This window comes from Cibotium barometz, chromosome 10 (genome assembly GCF_041138505.1).
Source record: "Cibotium barometz isolate CiBa-2024 chromosome 10, ASM4113850v1, whole genome shotgun sequence".
Classification (NCBI taxonomy): domain Eukaryota; kingdom Viridiplantae; phylum Streptophyta; class Polypodiopsida; order Cyatheales; family Cibotiaceae; genus Cibotium; species Cibotium barometz.
In genome coordinates, this window is record NC_141055.1 from 56,136,513 (window position 1) to 56,155,851 (window position 19,339).

The 19,339-nt window shown below is 47.2% G+C and overlaps 1 protein-coding gene across 1 annotated transcript in view; it reads left to right on the forward strand.

The window, feature by feature from the left end:
- Positions 1–5,791: 5,791 nt before the first annotated feature.
- LOC147635076 (protein FMP32, mitochondrial-like) overlaps positions 5,792–19,339 on the forward strand; it is a 46,649-nt gene continuing 33,101 nt past the window's right edge. The window contains exons 1-3 of the mRNA XM_086804352.1: positions 5,792–6,303; positions 6,464–6,595; positions 6,884–6,943. Of these exons, the coding sequence (XP_086660478.1) occupies positions 6,034–6,303; positions 6,464–6,595; positions 6,884–6,943 (462 nt within the window). The 5' untranslated portion in view covers positions 5,792–6,033. The remainder of the gene's footprint in view (positions 6,304–6,463; positions 6,596–6,883; positions 6,944–19,339) is intronic.

The following is a 19,339-nucleotide window of genomic DNA, read 5'->3' on the forward strand; positions in this document are numbered from 1 at the left end:
TGTGTCTGGGTCTTTAGCCTTTATACCCTTATAAGTGGGGTACTCGTTGTTTCCTCCTTGGTTAGCCATTTGGTTCTGCTTGATGTTGGGGAGAGGAGAAGTGTTTGCTGAGCCAAGTGGGGCATATTGTTGCGCAGTTGATGTTGCACTAAAGTTACCTTGCTATAGCTTCTGTAAAGAAGTGCCTCTCCCTTATTGGAGTGATGCGCTAGAATGATGCCTTAGTGAAAAATGGTGAGAGTGAATCCAACAGGATCACCAAAGTGTCGCTGGTCAATCCGACGGACAAGATAGTCACTTATTGATTGAAAACGGATATGTCAATGCCTAAAACCAATGGGTTCGGAACTCACAGACTCACAGACTGATCGGATAACACACAGAAAACATAGATGCTCACTCTCTCACTCACTCACGCAACAGTATGCAATGAATAATATTCAAACACTCTATATTACTGTACTTTTTAAACTTGTACAATTCTACTCTTTCTCTCTCTTTTCTCCTATCTACTTCCTATTAAGTCACAAGGACTCTTTCTTGTCCTGTCGTCGCGCTGGCCTTTCTATTACAAGAACATTCTATTACAAGAGTGTTGCAAGAAAATACATATGATTACAATGTATGTGCATGTGCGATGCTGTCTACTGTCGGCCTATGTCCGATGGCCAGCTCTTTAGGTGGGTCCCACCAATCTCTACAGCTTCCGTCGAACAGTCAACACCTTTAACTTATACTCCCCCCCTCTCGACTTGTATGAAGGGTGCCAACATACATATTTTCAGCCATAGAAACTAAGTGTTTAAATCATGTAAAAACCTTATACTTTTCTTTCAATAGATACATCTAGGTGTGCCTTGAGTAGTCATCAATAAAAGTCACAAAGTAGAGGTATCCCTTCGATCGATGTGATGTCCTCATAGGACCACATACATCACTATATATAAGTTATAATTTTTCGGTAACCCTTACTAACCATCTTTTGGGAATGATGCCCATTACATCTTGCCCAATATGTACCCCTCACATAAATATTTGATAGGGGCCTAAAGATTTGGCAACTCTAACACCATCTCTTGCCTTTTAAGGTACAACAAGCTACCAAAGTTCAAGTGACCAAAGCGGGCATTCCATAGCTCCATGTCACTCTCATAGCATGTATAATAGTAATCGAACATACATTATATGCTAATCTCTCACATATTTCCAACCTGTAAAGCCTGTGGGTTAGAGTAGTGGATATAACAGTGATGTCTCTAGCTATGAAACACATGTCATCAATAAAGCTGACCCCACTAGGCCTACCCTAGTAATGGTAAAGATTAATCTTGCAAGAGGAGGACTGCAACTAACTCATCAAACAATGTAAGGGTAAATGCACACATACTATAGGGATTTCTCTTCTTGTAAGAGCAATATAACCAACTCATCAAACACAAGGTACCCTTAATGATGAGCCAAAGTGTGGATGTAAAACTCTAGTGTAAATTTGGTAAAGCTATGAGAACAATAGACAATAGTGAACTATTCGGATAGGCCTTATTAATACATGTAAGATACTCTTTGATATCTTCAATCCCTATCAGAAACTCATCCATTAAGTCTCCCTTATTCATATGGTCAGCAGACTCTAGTTGCTTAGGCCACTCATGCCTCATTACGCACCTAATAAAGCTTAGCAACAATTGCATCCTAAGCCTACTTAGTAATTTTACATGAGAGAATATGAGGAATAATGCTCTTTTTCATGGAGAATACCACCTATGCAAGTTCTTATGTATCCCTATCATCCCACTTGGCTTTTTTTGTTGTGCATCTAAACTAGTATTACCATCCAAAGTAATGTACTATCCTATACACATGAGTCAAGGGCGCCTCAATGGTAATAACATTCCAAGGCTCTTTGGCAAAACTAATACATGACACATCATATAGGACCACCACAACAAGTAGTTGGTCCCATCAAGCTTATCCTCAGCGCGGGGAAAGCTTTCCAAATACGTCACTCCTTGCTATTTTAGCCTACAAGTAATAAATAACACAAAATTCAAATATCCCAACAACCTTCATCAAGTACCATACTATCCACTAAATGCAATTGAGATAGCTGCATGTAGATCTGTAAAGTATGAAAAATTGCAAAGTGTAGAAATATTACTGAGACAGGAATGTAGAAGTTGATGACAATGATGAGACAAAGCTATTAATGGATGGGCCCAAAGATGCGATGTTGATGGAGATGGAGAAGCAAACAATGATACGATGTTGATGAAGAGACAAACAAGCAAACAATGATGCAATGTTAATAAATATAGAGAAGTAGATGATGATAGCTATACCTACACACCAAATGTTTGTTGCTTTCTTTGCCAAAATAGAGTGGTGCATGTTCTCTTATTGCCAACCGTGCTTCTTTTAAGCTCAAAATAGCATCGGGAATCTCTTGATCACAACCATATCTTACCAATAATCACATTCTATGCCACTAAATTATGTTTTTGGCTTCGATTTCAAGGCTATGTGAAGCATCAATAGCCTTGAAATGCACCTAAAATGACCCAAAAGATACAAAGACTTTGTGAACATAGTTAACATCACACTATAAGGTATACCTTATACACATAAGAGGATAGCTCAATATGAGACAATTAAAAGAGAAGCTTAACGAGGTGTGATGATGAGGGAGTGAGGGCCAAGATAACTTGCTTTGATTCCAATTATTGGAGTGGAGACAAAGGTAACAACACATAGATAGATGCAGCAAAGCAAGAGCATGAATAGAGAGAAGCACAACACTCAAAGTAGATCGATGAGAATGAGTGATGTCCAAATGAAGTGACATGGTAAGGTCACTTACACACTCACTTATAAGAGTGTAACACGCTCGGGGAAAAACCTTCTAAGGAGGGAAAAAGTGATGTGGCCCATTATTAGCCCTAAGCCCACACATCACTACCATATAAATGGCAATAATAAATACACAAAATCCATCTTTGGTAACACTTAATGGTTGTACCAAAGCGATGAAAACATATAGAAATTAAGAAAATTGTGAATTTGAAAAGTGATTTAGCCAAGGATGTCATTCACATTGGCATATTCACTACTCCACACTCTTATTGCTCTAACATGCCCTTTAACTCAATTGAAAACAACAGTGCTTTCATTAAGAAGTCTAGCATGATGAGGTGAAATTTAGTGGTGGCTTTTATGTTGTAGATATCATGGATATTCCAGTATTTTGCTACCTAAGTGCTCCTAAGTGCATCTAGATGTGTTGAAGAATTTACTAGTAAACATTGTTAGGTATTAATAGCAAGGGCTATCAAGCTAAATTATTGGGTTAAAGCTCTTTGTTTTCTCCTTAAGGAATGTAATTTTGAATCGTATAGTTGGCAAGCTTATGATGTTAAGAAGTATTGCAAGCTTTGGAAGCTCTTTCGAGGTTGTTCCTACAACACATAGTTCAAGGGCTATGAAGGCTCTTAATTTGTAACTAATTTTGGTGTCTCTCTCTTATAATTAAAAAGCATTTTATCTATATTTTGGGTGACCAACTTACTATTTCTACGACTTCTTGTTGTTTTTGGTGGCATGTTAGTAGCTCTGGGTGGCATACTTCTTAAATGCATTTGAGGTGTTGCACCTCTAACCACCATGAGAAAGGGACCCTTGCCCTAGTCAAGGGTTTGTGTAGCACGAGGAGCGTGTTAAGGATGATGTAGAACACACTATCTAGAGCTTGAAGCTATCCTTGAAAATAAGCAAGGAAAACATAAGTACATTGGTATTTGTTCTATGTCTATGTGTCAATTTTCTATGCTCCACTTTTAGCAAAATGAAAGGGATGAAAAGTGTTATCCTCTACTTTCATAAAATTATAATGCTCATGTTTCCCTGTGATTATAGTTTTAAGGGTAAATTTTGCCACCACCCTGCCATACCTTGTGTATGGTCTTTTTTCTTTTTCTTTTTCAAACACATGCACAATAGAAGCATTACTATTGTTAAAATTAATAGCTTCCTCAATGATTGCTATTAGTTAGCATGATATTTTAAAAGGATTTTAAAGAGGATGCTTTTATGCTCAATGATAGAAGCATCCACCTCATTTCCAACTCTCAAAATTATAACACTTGCACTTCTAATTTCATCAAATTGATTACATAAGAAACCATAGGAATAAATGCCTAAGCATCCTAGTTGTATGCTAATCTCTGTAACTTGCCATTTTTGGACATTTAAAGATGTGTCGTAGATGTAGCTTGACAGGAAAGTGTCTCAATACTTTTCTTGGTACTTTACATTCCCCTTCATTTATTGAATTATATTTTTAATGCACCTCTCTCATTTTAAATACGTTATGTTATGGCTATATTGGCCTCTATAAAAAATGCAATTATATTCATGCAAGAAGGATCACTTGTGTACTCCATTTTGAAGTTAGATAGTAGTTGAATCATATTTTTAATGTGCCTCTCTACATTTTAAACATGTTATGTTGTGGGTATATCGGCCTCTATTAAAAATGCAATTATACTCATGCAAGCATGATCACTCGTGTACTCCATTTTGAAGTTAGATAGTAGTTGGGTTTCCTCCACTCTAGACTTTCGTAAAGTGTTATTTGGTGGCAATTGTTTTTTGTCTACATCAAGCTAGAAAGTCCAAAGAACTTATAAACTTAGTGTTAAAACAAAACCCGAATGAACTTAGTATTAAACTTAGGCTCAATGGTCTTACTTGGCACCCACTAAAACTTTGTTAGAATAAAGTTATTGCTCCAGTCCTACTTTTCTTGTAAATTTAAGGTAAATAAGCTCGTAAAAGTCTTGATGAGAGGATCACATGCTTACGGATAAGAGACATGGCTTTAGACAGTCACTGTGTATGTTCCAATAGTAAAACAATTGCCAAGCATGTCATATATTGCATACTTCGAAGGAGATTGAGAGATGTGTGGTCCACGATGACAGACATAGGTGATATTAGCATTGCAATCGACCTCTACCTTGTCCTTCATTTATTATAGACAACCTCGTAAAATTTATTTGGGCCATTATGCTTTCTAAAAATGTTTGTAAGAGAGGAAACCCTTAGGCCTTACACACAACGTCCGAAAGTCTAGGTTTTATTTTACGAAGAAAGCACGAGAAAGGAGATGGACACAATAGATACAAGCTTGGGCCAAGAACATCTTCCTCATCTCAAAGGATTCCCCTCCCTTTTTTTGAAAATAGTGAGGCTAGGCATGAGTTTGTAAACCCCCTTAGAGAGGAAGAGTTCTATTGTCTAGAAAATGACGAGCCCCCATAGGTAAGAGGCTAGCCATTTTTTGAGGGAATGACCATTAGAGTTGTGGGCAAGATCTTAGGGATGGTATTGACAAATAGGTACAACAGGTGTTGAAACATCAATAAAAGAAGAATGGTGTTGGAAGGCTTATACATTAGTCTTTTATCCATCACGTGATGAAGAATTTAAATGTGATAGTGATATGATCTCAACTATAGGATTGATATTACGACCCATGATTCTGACAAAGAGAAAGTGAGAGCAATGCTTTTCAATTTTCAATTACGTTTTTTTAAACCAATCATAATAAAGGTAATGCTTTTCAATTTTCAATTTTAAAAAACATCTATATTTTTCCTTAAGGGTAGGGGAAAGGTTTTAGGGGCATCATGTGGGCCATATGTATTCCTTCTGTTGGCCTAAGTTGCTAGAACCTTGCCCTTGATTTTGACCAACTCAACTTGACTTTATTATTCAGCCTCACTTTTTAAAAGTTTGGATCATCATATCTTTTATTTCTGTTGCTCAGGGAGGAAGAGTTCTGTCGCCGTGATCTAGCCTGCTTTTCCTCTCGTTTTGTAGGTTGGATCTGTGTGTGGATCTACGATGGTATGGAACTTTAACTGCAAAAAAGAAAACCCTTAGCTCAAACCCTAATACTATCCGCGAGTTGGAACCCTAGACTGAATCCTTGAATTGAAACACTAAGTCGAGTCCCTGAGTTGAAACCCTAACTTGATGGGTACGGCAGCAAGGAGCGTGGCAACGAAGCTGTATCGTGCTTACTGCGGGCCTGTTGCAGCTCCCTTGGATCCGAAGTTCAAGAGCTTGCTATCGCCTCTGGAGAGGCCTTTGCTGCCTGAGAAACGGATCGGCCTTAGCTCAGGAAACTGCAGGCCGTCGGTTGCTTGGAACTTCTTTACATCAAGAGGTCTCTACACCAGACATGTCTCACAGCTTGCTCCAAATGAAGCCAAGAGGGTCATATTTGTTGACACTCTCGCATTGGTAGGGTTTCTTCTTCTTTCTTTTAGTGTCAGTGTAGGCACAGTGCTATTTTTCCTGAGTTTGGGTTTGTTCAGGGACAGTAATGCTTTTTCTGCTGCATTGCTATCAATGCTTAGCAATGGTAAGGTCTAGAATTTGTTCTATAGTGCCTTTGCTTCAGGTCCGAAAGTTGGAGGCTCAAGGCTTTACGGTCAACCAGGCAGAGGCCATCACGGCAGCGATGACTGACGTACTCAATGACTCCTTGGAAAGCGTTGCACAGTCTTTTGTGTCAAAGTCCGACCTACAAAAGGTACCATGGGTCTAACATTGAATGGCTTTGTGTCTAGACATATGAAAAACTACCATCTAGTTACGCCTTTGGGGTGCACTCTGCTGCTGTGTATGAACAATACACGTTTAATTTTGCTTATTGTTCATTGATGGTGTCAATCCACAAATCGGCATAACCTGAATAACGAGGAAGCTGCCAACATCCGTGTACTAACTTAGGGTTTGCCAACGTTAGTATACATACTTAAGTTGAGAAAGAATCTTTTAATTTTATACCATTTTGTTCTATGTTATGTTATGTGAACAGAGTGACATGTTACAAGAAGCTGCTCTGTCAAAGCTTAGGGCGGATGTCCAAAGCTCACAGGTATTTTAATCAGTTTAAAGCTTCACTTAAGCTTGGATTGGCTAGGCACTTTCAATTTATCATCAGACGACATGCTAAAAGACATTATCCTTGAATTGATTTCTAGCTCAACAATGTATACCTTGGTCATCCTTTACTCTAGTACTTGCATATAATGGACCATTTGATCCTAAGGTTCACATGTAAGGTTAGGTCAATTCTAACCCTTACTTAGATTAATCTATATATTGAATTATATCGATGAAATCTTTTCCCCCCTATCACACCACAAGATTACCATCTGTCCAAACCCCATCATACAAGATCATCCATGGTTAGTTTTCCAACAGAGGAATATGAGGAATGGGGTATCTAGCTCACTTCCCAACCATAGAGCGTCACAAGCTCAACCCTGAGTTGGAGGTTTAGAGGCGTCTAGAGACATATCTGCTCGTGCAATAAGCCCTGGTGTCCCATACCACACCCCTGATTTATTGTAACATGGAGTAGTCCTTGCTAGGCTGTGAGTCCAAAACGTGGATGCGTTCTACCGAACCCAATTATTGACTTGCCCTCCTATAAACTGTCAGATTTGCACATGCGGAAGCACAAGTGTAGACACGAGAGACGTGAGAGGGAGAGACGCGAACAATGCTTGATTGTATTAGCAATGAAAATAGGCGATTTACAATGGTGGGCAGAGTTCACTTATATACTGCCAAATGGAAATGCTTGACTCAACAAAGTTGGTAGGACAACTAAATAAAATGTCAAATAGACAAAATATTCCATATGAGACACAATAATTCTAAAACCCCCTCTGTAGCTCATAGTGGGCATAGATGGGAAAGTTAAGTCCATGAAGATGCAACCATGGATACCCCAGCACTGCAGTTATTGGATACACCTCAGAAAACACACCAATCAACATGTCTTCACAAGAAAATGCCATCTTGAGCTTCAGGTGTCACATAGAACAATGAACTGTAGACACCTCCACGTCCATGATTCCCCATTCATTGAACTGTGAACACATCACGCCCAAAAATCCTCTAACAATGAACTCGGAACACATCCTGTCCATAGTCTGCTAACAATGAATTGTGAACACATCATGTCCATAGTGTTGTCAAGCGATTCCTTGCCAGATGCATGTGCCTTAACTCCGACACATGGGTCCAATGGACCTAATGGGAGCTTTAGTTAGCCCCCTCTCCTGCTCACGTGCCTCTCTCTTTGGCTGAAGCATGTGAGGGGATTCCCACCAATAGATTAGAAAGCTACCATCCAAGCCGTGGTGGCTTGAGCCACTATGGCTTGGTGAGTCTCCTCCGATTCCTTGGCGGAATCACTATCACTACTATTGTCCTCCTGATTGCCTTTCTTGGAATTGTCCTTGCCTTTGCTCTTTGAGGAGCTCTTGTCCTTGTCGTTTGAAGTACAATCCCGTGACAAATGACCTCGCTTGCCACATTTAAAGCAACGACTCTTACCCTTCTTTGTTACCTGCGTAGCAAGTGCTTGATCTGAATCCTCGGTTGAACCCGAGACATGCACTTTGCCTTGGGAGAGCAAGACTGTTTCTTCTTCTATGAGAAAGGAACTAAGGTCATCAAAGTCCAACTCGTTCTTTGTAACCTGAAGCGGCAACGCTTTAGAGACCATGTCATACTCTGCAAGCAATTTTTTAAGAACCAATGCAGCTAGTTGGGTACTGGACAATGCACTATTCATAGCCAAAAGTTGATCATGGATAAGCTTTGCCTTCATCAAAAATGATTGCATGGAACTGCGAGCTTGGAATTTGAGGTTGAACAATTGCTCGAGCAATGTGATCGCACGCATAGTTGAATCTCGATCAAAGAGATCCCCCAACTTGGACCATACTGCCATCACCTTTCAAATTAACTCACACCATAAGCGCCTCGTTCCTTGTGCGTCCCTTGATGGGCTGCTTTAGATGAAAGCCTAGCCTCAAATAACAATCCAGCTGTTATGGACGATTGCGTCCGTAACAAAAAGTGCCTGGAATTGGTTCCTGAATTGGTAGATTATGCCCACTTGCCACCAAATTTATTGGTGCATGTCTGCAATCAGGGCTGAGTGGAGATGGGCTATGGCAGCTTTGGCAGGGCATGCCTGCAAATAGGCTTGTAATGGGCTGATACAACAAAAAAAATAGGCACACAAAACGGGCAAAGGAAAATGTGACATGCGGAAGCCTTGACTTGCTTAATCCAGCCCTAAGCCTACTGATTAGGAACACTACTGCAAAAGCAACGATTAGACAGAGAGAGAAGAGGGAGATGAACTGTGTATTCTGTAATTGATATGATACAAAAAGATGTCTTTGACTGTACAAACTTCTGTGGCCTTTGGCCTTCCAAAATGGTAAACTAAGTCTCTCTATGTACTGACTATTGACCTGCCCCAACTAGGGATCAGATGAATAACGACTAAATCTGGCCTAGCTATTTATAGGCTCATAAAATGCCCCTACATACAGCCAACTGCTGTCGGCCAGCAGAGGACAAGTACAATTTGCATTTAATGATACTGACTTCCCTTGAATGATGGTTTATGACCTGGTTGACCAGCCCTTTGACCATGCAGAGCTTCTTCTTTGCCTGTCACAGCCTGCTAGTGCCCGGATTAGCCATGTCCATGTGTGTGAGTGTGTTACAGAAAAGGGAAAAAAGCATAAGATTTGGGTGATTTTTCCCCCTTTTAGAGCTCGGGGTGGAAATGTATCCTAGGTTTCTAACCCACAAAATGCGTTTTTTGTTTCCATGCTCCAAAGTGCACATTACTACTGCTTTGAAGATTGCCCAACGGAGGGGAGAAATGGCACTTCTGACTCTTATGAGGAGTTAACTGATTTGGCTGTGGAGTTTGGGCTCTGATGAGCAGCCAAATGAGGTGGCTTGAGTCTGGGCCCAACTGAGCCTCAGTATGAGATGTATTGCATTCCTACTACCCTGCAGTAGACACTTCTCCTAATATCTTCCTAACAATGCTGTCTTGGTGGGGTTTGCACTTGGGTGTTTTTTTGGCCTGCTTAAACACTACAGGTGGAAATTCTGTATCCTTGATATTACTGCCATTGCTTGTGATACTGTTAGTTGTTACTTGTGCCTTTTTGACTAGGTTTGCTGTTCGGATTCTTCACCTTCTTGCCTTCAGGTCTCACTCAGTCTCCAGCTACTTCACCAGTTCCTTCAGCTAGAGCATTCTTACAGTTTCTAATCTCGCCTTAGTGGCCCTCGCTCTTAAAGTTCTAGGTGTGTTTCTGTAGAGAGCAATAGAACCAACTTTAATTATGCAGACCATAGTCACAAGGGACGGGGGACGGTAACGGGGGACGGGGACGGGGACGGGACGGGGGACAGCCATAAGTAGGGAACGGGGACGGGGGAGGGAACGGCACTCAAAAAATACTTTTTTTAAAAGTTTTTCTACTCTACACTTATTCTTTTTTTTTTTTCCGAGAAAAGATCCTTTCATTAGTTATGTAAAAAACGCCCGTAGGGCTACAAAAGAGATCTCTCCTGCTCCTAACAGAGAGAAGAGCAGTGAATACATCATGGCAGCCCGGGAGACTCTCCCTAGGTGCTGCAAAATACAAGCATCAGTCTAAAGGACTGAGCGGCTAAATCATACAATGAGGGGGGGAAAGAGCCAAACAGGTGGCCTGTAGTGCCAACGGGGGGATCCCGTGTGTAGGGTGTAAAACGGGCCGCAGCGCCAAGTGGTATGAAAGGCCTGGCGCCGTAAGATCGCCTCATCCGAGTCTCCCCGGATGCGGTCGTACTGTCCTCGCAGGGTGTGGATCAACTCCTGCCAAATCCTCCGAACAGTCTCTGCTGGTGGCTCTAATCTCCCCTCAAAGGCCGTAAAGCACCGGGCCCTCCAGGTGAACCAGATGGTGAGGCTGCTGAGGAGCTCCCATCGTAAATCCCTCTCCTGTGTCTAGCTGGCGGACGAGAAATCCGGTGCCGGAACCAGGCGAGGCTGGCCCCTAATAAATCTGATGGCCTGACTGCCCTGCTCCATCTCATAGCCCATAGCAGGCCCTGACGAAGTCGACCAAGCAGCGGCACCCCACGTAAACATACCCTCTGGAGAGAGGGGGGCTAGAATACGCAGCATCCGCAGCCAAATCTGCTGTGCCTGAGGGCAGTCCCAAAGGCAATGTCTCTGTGTCTCCATAGGGTGGCCGCATCTGACGCAGGCCGCCGGGAGACCGCTGTAAACAAGCCAAGTGCCAACTGCTGAGCCCCTGTGGGCGACTAGCCACTGAAAAGCCGAGATCCTGCGGGCCTGTCGACTAGCCCAGAGCCGAGCCCAGAAATCCTCCAGGAACTCCTGTGATAGTCCCTGCAATCGCCAATGCCCCGCTGCCGCTGGAGAAACCGTCCTCCTCGCCGTCAAAATATGCCGTCCCAGCCGAACAGTATACTGGAAAAATGTGATCTCTGTGGCCTCAAGGGATGCATAAGGATCATGCCACTCGTACTCTCCGGGGTCCCACTGTAGCCGGGCCAAGGGGCGCGCTGCATATGCCCATATGCGCCAATCCGGGAGCACGTCAGCAGGGTCGGGGTCAATATGCCACTTCCGAGAAGCGGCAGCCACTACCCGAATCCTCTGAAAGGTGCACTCTGCAACCAAAGGCGACTCCACCTCCACTCTCTGGAGTCTGCCCTCATCCTGAATCTCATAATAGAGGCATCTGCCATCCTCAGTGCTAGCTCTGACAGCAATCAGGATCTCCAACTGTGTAAAGGCTCCCATCCACCGTGGGGCCACTGGCTCGAGAGGTGTGAACCATTCCTCTGTAAGTGCCTCCTGAATATCATCCCTCATAATCAACCCCCCTCTGAAGTGACTCAGCCTCTCCACCTGGGTCTCCTCTGGTAGACTGCAGAAAGCCTGCCAGTCTCCAAAACTACGAGCTGGGCCTGCCGCTAAAGGTCCCCAGGCTAGACGAGGCCGAGAACCCAGCATATGACCCTGCTCTGTATGAACCGCTGGGCTCCAGATGAGCGGCTGCCTGGCCCGCTCCTCTACACAAGAAGGAGGCCGCTGAGAGAGCCCCGGTCTCAGCAGCTCCCAAGCTCTCAGGATACTCAAAGCAAATCTGTCCTCCCATCCTCTACTGAGGCCTGTCCTCCTCATCTCTATGAAGATCCAGTGAATCTCTGGTGCCCAAGTACCCCCTGCAGGAGGCGCCCGGGCCTGCAGTCGCTGCAAGAGGAGCTCTTTCCAAGGCTCAGCGCCTGGAAGCAACCCCCGAACAATAAGCTTCCCCAATAAGGCTCTACTCTGATCGACTGGATCTATAATGCCCAAACCGCCCTGAGCCAGCGGAAGTGTAATAACTGCCCATGCAACCTTTGCCCGAGCTGGCTGACCGTCCCGCCCAGACCACAGAAAGTTCCTGATCAGCCTCTGTACCTGGCTGATGCAAGAGCTCGAGAAAATCCAGCAAGACGTAATGTACCACATAGTCGCTAACAACACCTGATTTGCCACCACCACCCTCCCAGCCAAGGATAGTCGAGCTGTACTCCAATACAATAGCTTCTTCCGAATGCTCAGAAGAAGCGGGGCAATCTGCTGCTCAGGTGACAAATCGAGGCCAATCTGGCATCCCAAATACCGCACTGCTGTGCCGGGAGGAATCCATCTAAAACCGGGGTCCGGACTCCATGCCGGAGTGGGAGCACTACTGATCCAAAAGGCCACTGTCTTGCGCCAATTGATCAATGCTCCGGAAGCTGCACTAAAAACCTGGAGGGACTGCTCTACCCGAATAAGATTGGCCTCTTGGCCATGCAAAAATAAGCCCGTGTCGTCTGCAAACTCAGCATCAAGCAAATCCTCCCCCCGGACTGGGAGCTGAAGTCCTCTCAAACCAACCTCCTCTGCCGTCAAATACATACTCATAGCCTCCGCAAAGAAGAGAAAAAGGAAAGGGGCGAGAGGACACCCCTGACGGACTGATCTGGTCAGCTCAAAACTCGGCCCCCGACCTCCTGCAATCAGCACCTGGCTGCGAGCTGTGCAATACAAAGCTGCCACCCCTCTGATCCATCCTGGCTCAAAGCCCAGGCGTAGCATAGTGCCCTCTAAGAATCCCCAATCAACTCTATCGTATGCCTTCTCAAAATCGAGAAGCATCACGACCAAGTTCTCGCCAAGAAACCTAGCTCGGGCCGTCGCCTCCCAGAAAGTAAAGATGTTGTCAAGGATACTGCGCTCCTTGACAAATCCTGTCTGAGTAGCATGAATCAACTCCCCCAGGAAGGGCTGGATCCTCAAACTCAAGGCCTTTGCCAAGACCTTGTAGACAGTATTGAGGATCGTAATAGGCCTCCAATGCCGAATATCATCTGATACTCCCTCTCCCTTGGGGATAAGATAGATCAAGCCCTCTGAAAAGCTCTGCGGCATCACCCCAGTGTCCAAAACATGCTGAAAGCCCCTGCGGAGGCCTGGCCCCAAAAGGTCCCAATAGCGCATAAAAAAGGCCGGCGTCAGTCCGTCCTCCCCTGGGCAACTATGTCGCGGCAGGACCCTCAAGGCCTCGGCAAGCTCAATCTCTGACAGAGGCGCACCTAGAACTGTGCGCATATGGTCTGTGACCCTCCTCTGCACATGGGCCCACACAGTCTGTCTGCATACATCTCGATCCTCAGTGGCTGGCTCCGCTGAAAGCAAGTCACTATAAAAAGCAGTGGCAATGGCTCTGATCTCCCTGAGCTCAGTAGCTATCGATCCATCCGGTCTACCAAGCTGGCGAACCCCTGCTCGCGCATGACGGGGTCTAGTGATCTCAAAAAACTCCCCAGTCACTCTATCACCAAGCTGCGTCCACTGAGAGGCCTGACGACGATAGTAAAACTCATGTCTCTGCTCCTCTACCTCTCTAACCTCCTGGCGTGCCTGGCTCAGCTGGGACGCCACCCACTCACATGCAGGCTGCTGCTCCTGAAGGCGCTGTAGCGAAGCAAGGCTGCGTCTCAGCCGTTGCTCCCGCTCGCGAATCTCTCCCAGTCGTGTCAAAGCTGCAGCGTGTAGAAAAGAGCTAAGATCAATGAGTCCCTGGGCACACTGGCCCGCTGCATCCTGGTCGGAGCACTGACTATCATGCCAGATCCTCTCAATGTCCTCAGCGAGACTGGGGTCTGCAAGTACCCTCTCTGGGATCCTCAACTGCAAGCTGGGCTCCCGTGTCCCCTCCTCCAAAGTCAATATGACTGGCGCATGATCTGAAAATGAGGTGCCAGCAAGAATGCCGACGGAGCCCCCTCGCTCCCCCAACCAATTGCCCACATAAAAGCGATCAATCCGAGATAGATTAGTCCCTCCCTGCCGGCGATCCGACCGAGAGAAACTAAGACTGTCCTGAGACCGGGAGAAAGCCCCATGCTGCCATGCATCAGTGATCCTCAGTGACATACAAAACCGGTCCCAAGCTGCAAGCTCCGTGCCGTGCACTGTAACATGACTGCCTCCCACCCTATCTGCCGGGTCCTCAAGCATGTTGAAGTCTCCCCCAACACACCAATGTGCGGCCTCTGGCAATGCATCTGTAACCTGAGTCCAGAACTCTGCTCTGGCACTAGCATGATTGGGCGCATAGATGTTGAGCACACCCAATAGCTCATCATGCATCCTCAAAATGACATACTGTGCTCTACCAGGCACAATGATCCCTCGATCCACAATGGCCTGCCGCCATGCATCTGCAATAACCATGCATACTCCTCCCTGTCCACCCAAAGGACCAAACCCTGCAGACCAGAAAGTGTCCCATCTACCAGGCATCACCGAACCATATCTCCGGATCCTGCTCTCACCCAAGTGGTGCTCCTGCATCATCAGAATGTCAATGCTGCCACCAACCAGGCATCTCTGTAGCTCCTGCCTCAAGCAGCCTCGATAGCGTATAAAGTGTGCTCCGCCAAGGCCCTGTACATTCCATGAGATGATCCTCATGGATGTCCTACTGAGGTGGATGCTGTCTCAGCCGTGCGGCGGGCCTTCGCAAGCGGCTTGGATGGAGAGTAGTCCCCATCCGAACGGCTGCGAGTCTGCCCACCCGGTGTACTGCAAGAATCCCGGATCAGGCGCCAGTGGCTGTGACCCATGGCGACTGCCTCCTGCTCTGACATAGTAACCTCGTGTATACTCACATATCCTGGGTCGCGTGCCAAATCTGCAACTATGCGCACGACCAAATGCCGAATCCCGGATGTATCCACACTCCCGGGATCCAAGAAAAAATGAGCCAACTCCCAACGTCGGCCTATCACATCTGTAACCTCCAAATCGCTCATGTGATGAGAAAACTCAACTGCCTGAGTCTTCAACGTGCTGAGAGCGAGCTCTAGAGTCCACTCCCGGTCACAAGGTCCACATAGAGGGAACGAGAAGGCCACCGCTGAGTCTAGTGCCTCCTCCCCGCGGGCCGGAGGTATCACTACATGCACTCGGATGGGTGCTGGCTCATGGGGGCCCTCTGCTCCAAAAAGCCGTGTGAAGGTATAATCAAACGCCTCCGAGCGCTGTCGAATGCCGAGGCGACTCAGCCGACTGCGGATAGATGAAATCCGTGAGGCCCTAATCGGCATAGGTCTCCTCTGTGATGCTCGAGCGAGGTCAGTGCTCAGCGCCCTCCGGACTGCAGGTGAGCGCCAGGGAACTGCCAGGACCTCCCGGGAAGGCGAGGCGGGCGGAGGGGGAGGAGGGGGAGGCGAGGGAGCCGCTGCCGAGACCGGAGCGGGGGCGGGAGGAGGCGATGGTGGAAGCGAGGCGGTGGGAGGGGATGGGTGTGGGGGAGGTGAAGGAGGGGGAGCTGGCATCTCCTGGTCCTCGGTCGCTGCAGGGGTCTCCTCCTGAAGGGGAGCAAATCTGTTCCTCACGGGAACCCAGTGAGGCTGAGACTGTGGCTGCTGCTGCAACGGTATCTGGGCGTGCTGCTGTGGCTGTCTCCCTCGACGGCGCCCCTGTCCAGGCTGCCACTCCGAGGTCTCTGTGGCCTGAGCAGGTGTCCCTGAGGAAGCCTGCCGAGCCGAATCTGTGGGCGGGCCATCCGTGGCCTGCTGCTGTGGTGAGGGCCGAGGTCTCCTGCGAGGGCAGGCCTTGGCCAAATGACCGACCTGCCTGCAAATGAAGCACTGGTTCGGGAGCCCCGAGAACTCCACTCTCTGATCTATCCACCCCCCCCCCTATCCTAGGTAGCTGAATGACCTTAGGAAGGGAGGAGATGTCAGATACCAACACTCTGACCGAAGGTAGCCCAGCTGCTCTGGCCACCACTGAAGCTGCTGAGGGGCCCGTCTCAAGAACCGAGCCCACCAATGCTCCGAGCCTGGAGAGGAGCGGAAGATACTCCCGGCGGAGACCAGGGAAACAAACTGTAATATGGAAGAGGCGCTCTCCCTGCTCCGCTGCAGCTGGGTCAAATCCATGCTGCCAAGGCCTGAAGAAAGCCCGAGCACCCCTGATATCCAGAGGACTCATGGCAAGGACCTTGGCAACGCTCTGGGCGGCCTCGAACTCGATCTGATAATGTCCCCGGCCCAAGAGCTGTACATCCAGGATCTTGCCCACATCTGCAAGAAGGCGAGCCTGAAGTAGATCCCTGATCTCCCCTCTGCTGGGGCGAGTGCCGACTATACGGCAGATGGTGGAGTGAGCCTGAAGGCGTTCCACCTCTGCGGTGAGGCTCGCTTCCTCTTCCGGCGAAAGAGAAAGCCTGATGGGGATGACCTCAGGGGCGGGCGAGGGGGCTGCGGAAGAGTCCCTCTGAGGCGAGGCGGGAGGAGTCTCCATCAGAGTCTGAAGCTCAAGCGAAGGCGAGGCGAAAGCGGAAAACCTGCAAGAAGCGGGCTGCACACCAAGAGGCGGAAGGACGGATGACAATGAGGAAAAAAAAACAAAAACCCCCAAGGGGTGAAAAGCAGCACGATAGAGGAGGGAGGGGGGGGCGAAAAAACGGAGGAGAGGCCCAGAGGGGGGGGCGGCGACAACGCGAGAAGGAGGGGGGCGGGGCGCTGCTGAAGGGAGGCGGGCGTACTCTACACTTATTCTACTTTGGAAGTACATCAAAATGAGCACAAAATTACATAAAATGGTAAGCTTTTGAGTCATATTAACACCGGATGGTGGCCGATTGTGGCCAGATAGCATGAGACGATTCTGGAGAAGGTTGGCACATTGCCAACCAGGCTACATGCATATGCGGTGAGTTATTATACACCTACTGCATATGGGCTGTAAATTTTGGGTCCGTTGCGGCGCGCAGTTTCACACCAGCCTACTTGGGGGAAGGTGCGGAGGGGGGCGTGAGCCCCTCTCTGCAGGGGGTCCGGGGGGGGGATGACTCCCCCCCGGCCCGAAGGGCCGTTTACGCTAAAGCCTAAACTCCATGCTTGTAGCCTTGTAGCCTTATATAGATATTAGATAGGCAAGAGAGAGGCAAGGGCAAGTGAGAGAGAGAGAGGCAAGGCCCAAGGCTCCAAGGCTCAAGCCTAAAGGCCAAACCTCAAGGCAAGAGAGAGGCAAGGGCCAAGGCCCAAGCCTCAAGGCCCAAGCCTCAAATCAAGGCCTCCCCAAACGGCCAAGCCAAACAGCTAGAAACGGCCCCGCAAACGGCTAGAAACGGGCACAAGAAACCACAGAATGGCTCCCTGCCATCCCCCCACAGGGCCGTCCCCCACAGCCGTCCCCGTTCCTACTGCCGTCCCCTTCACCGTCCCTTGTGAGGGACGCCTCCAGGGGGACGTCCGTCCGTCCCCTGCCGTCCCCGTCCCTGCGCCGTCCCGGCGTTCCAAGCCCTTGTCCCCTCCGCCCCTTGTGACTATGATGCAGACTAGTTTTGTAGATGATAAGCATCTACTTGTTGAACTTGATGAGTTTTAAAGGCTTGAATGGGCAAAGTGGGGGCTAAGGTTACCTTTCCAGAAGTGCATGTACATATACATTCCACTTTTTGCAAGTTGGCCTGTACACTTTTCCTTAAAAAAAAAAGACTCAACAAGTTTTTTAAATTTTGTTGCATGTGTGGTAGTAAAAAGGAATGAGCAGAAGCATTCTGTCACTTGCATCCCGAACTTGGATGCCACGGGGATATATTTGAACAGAAGGTGCATGACTTGGAGTGGAAACTGGTCCCTTGTGAGCCCAATCCAAGACAAGTCAGCCAGGGTTCCACTCTAAAGATCCAAGGTCAGGTGTGCATTGTCTTGCACATGAAGCATTGCCAGTCTGTACTATGTCTCCCTCTGGAATGATGTCAGGTGTCCTGAGTAGTTGGTTTGCAACCAGTCGCCAAGCATTTGTAGAAGCATGTAGGTTGCATGTAGAAGGGGGTCAGTGCTTAGGGCTACCCTAGAAGAGGGATGCGAATCCCGTACCATGAGTGGGCATTGGGTAGGCTCTAGGCCACCCAAGAAGGGCTAGGAAGGCCCTAACCAGCCCATCAAAGGGCTAAGCAGGTTGTCGGCCAACCCAAGGGGCTTGGCTAGGCAGCTGATAGCCTATAGGCCCTAGAGGCCAGCCCAACAGGAGGTCAGGCCTGTTAGGCTACCCAGCAGCCAATTGGCCAGTGCCTAGGAGCTGCCCAGCAGCAGACGCAGATCTGGACAGCAGCCAGAGTATGCGCAAAAGGGCCAGCGAGGACACCCAGTGTGAAACGATTGGCAAAAAGGCATTTAATGCCTACTGGGTCAGGTCGTATAGCAGGCCGACCCCTGAAAAGCTAGCCGACCAGCATATGTTAGGGGGTATAAATAGCCCATCCAGGAAATGGTCAAAGCATCTCATTATTCACGAGGGGTTGCACAAATCCAAGGGCCAAGACAACCAAGGGGACAAGGTGAAGAGTGCAAGTCAAGAACCAGATTTTATTTGTAGAATTTGCATCATTCTAATAAAGCAAATTGTCACGATTGTGACTAACTCTCTTAATTACTTCTTAATCCCTTTTTAACTGAAAGGACACCTGTGAAGGGTCACACCCTTACACATGGGTCACTATCAAAGGACATGTCTATTCATTAAAAGACACACCCCTAAGTCCAAAGGACATAACCGTTGACTCAAGAGCCACACCCCTTCCCAGGGATGTGTCTCTTCACTTGTACTCTTTTGGCCTCTATTTAAGAAAGGCCCCTGTCTCAATGCAAACAACTCAATCTTTCTTGCAGCATTTGTCTTATGTTTATTAATTAAGTCTTAATCATGTTAATAAAGCTATAAAAGCTTTACAGTGGTATCAGAGCTAACTTTTTTCCGTCTTGTGTCATGCCCAAACCCTAACCCTAACCCTAAAATCAGCCCGCCCAAACCCTAAAATTGGGTGTAGCAAGTGTTGAATGGAAGAGCAAGAGAGAATGCCCCATCAAA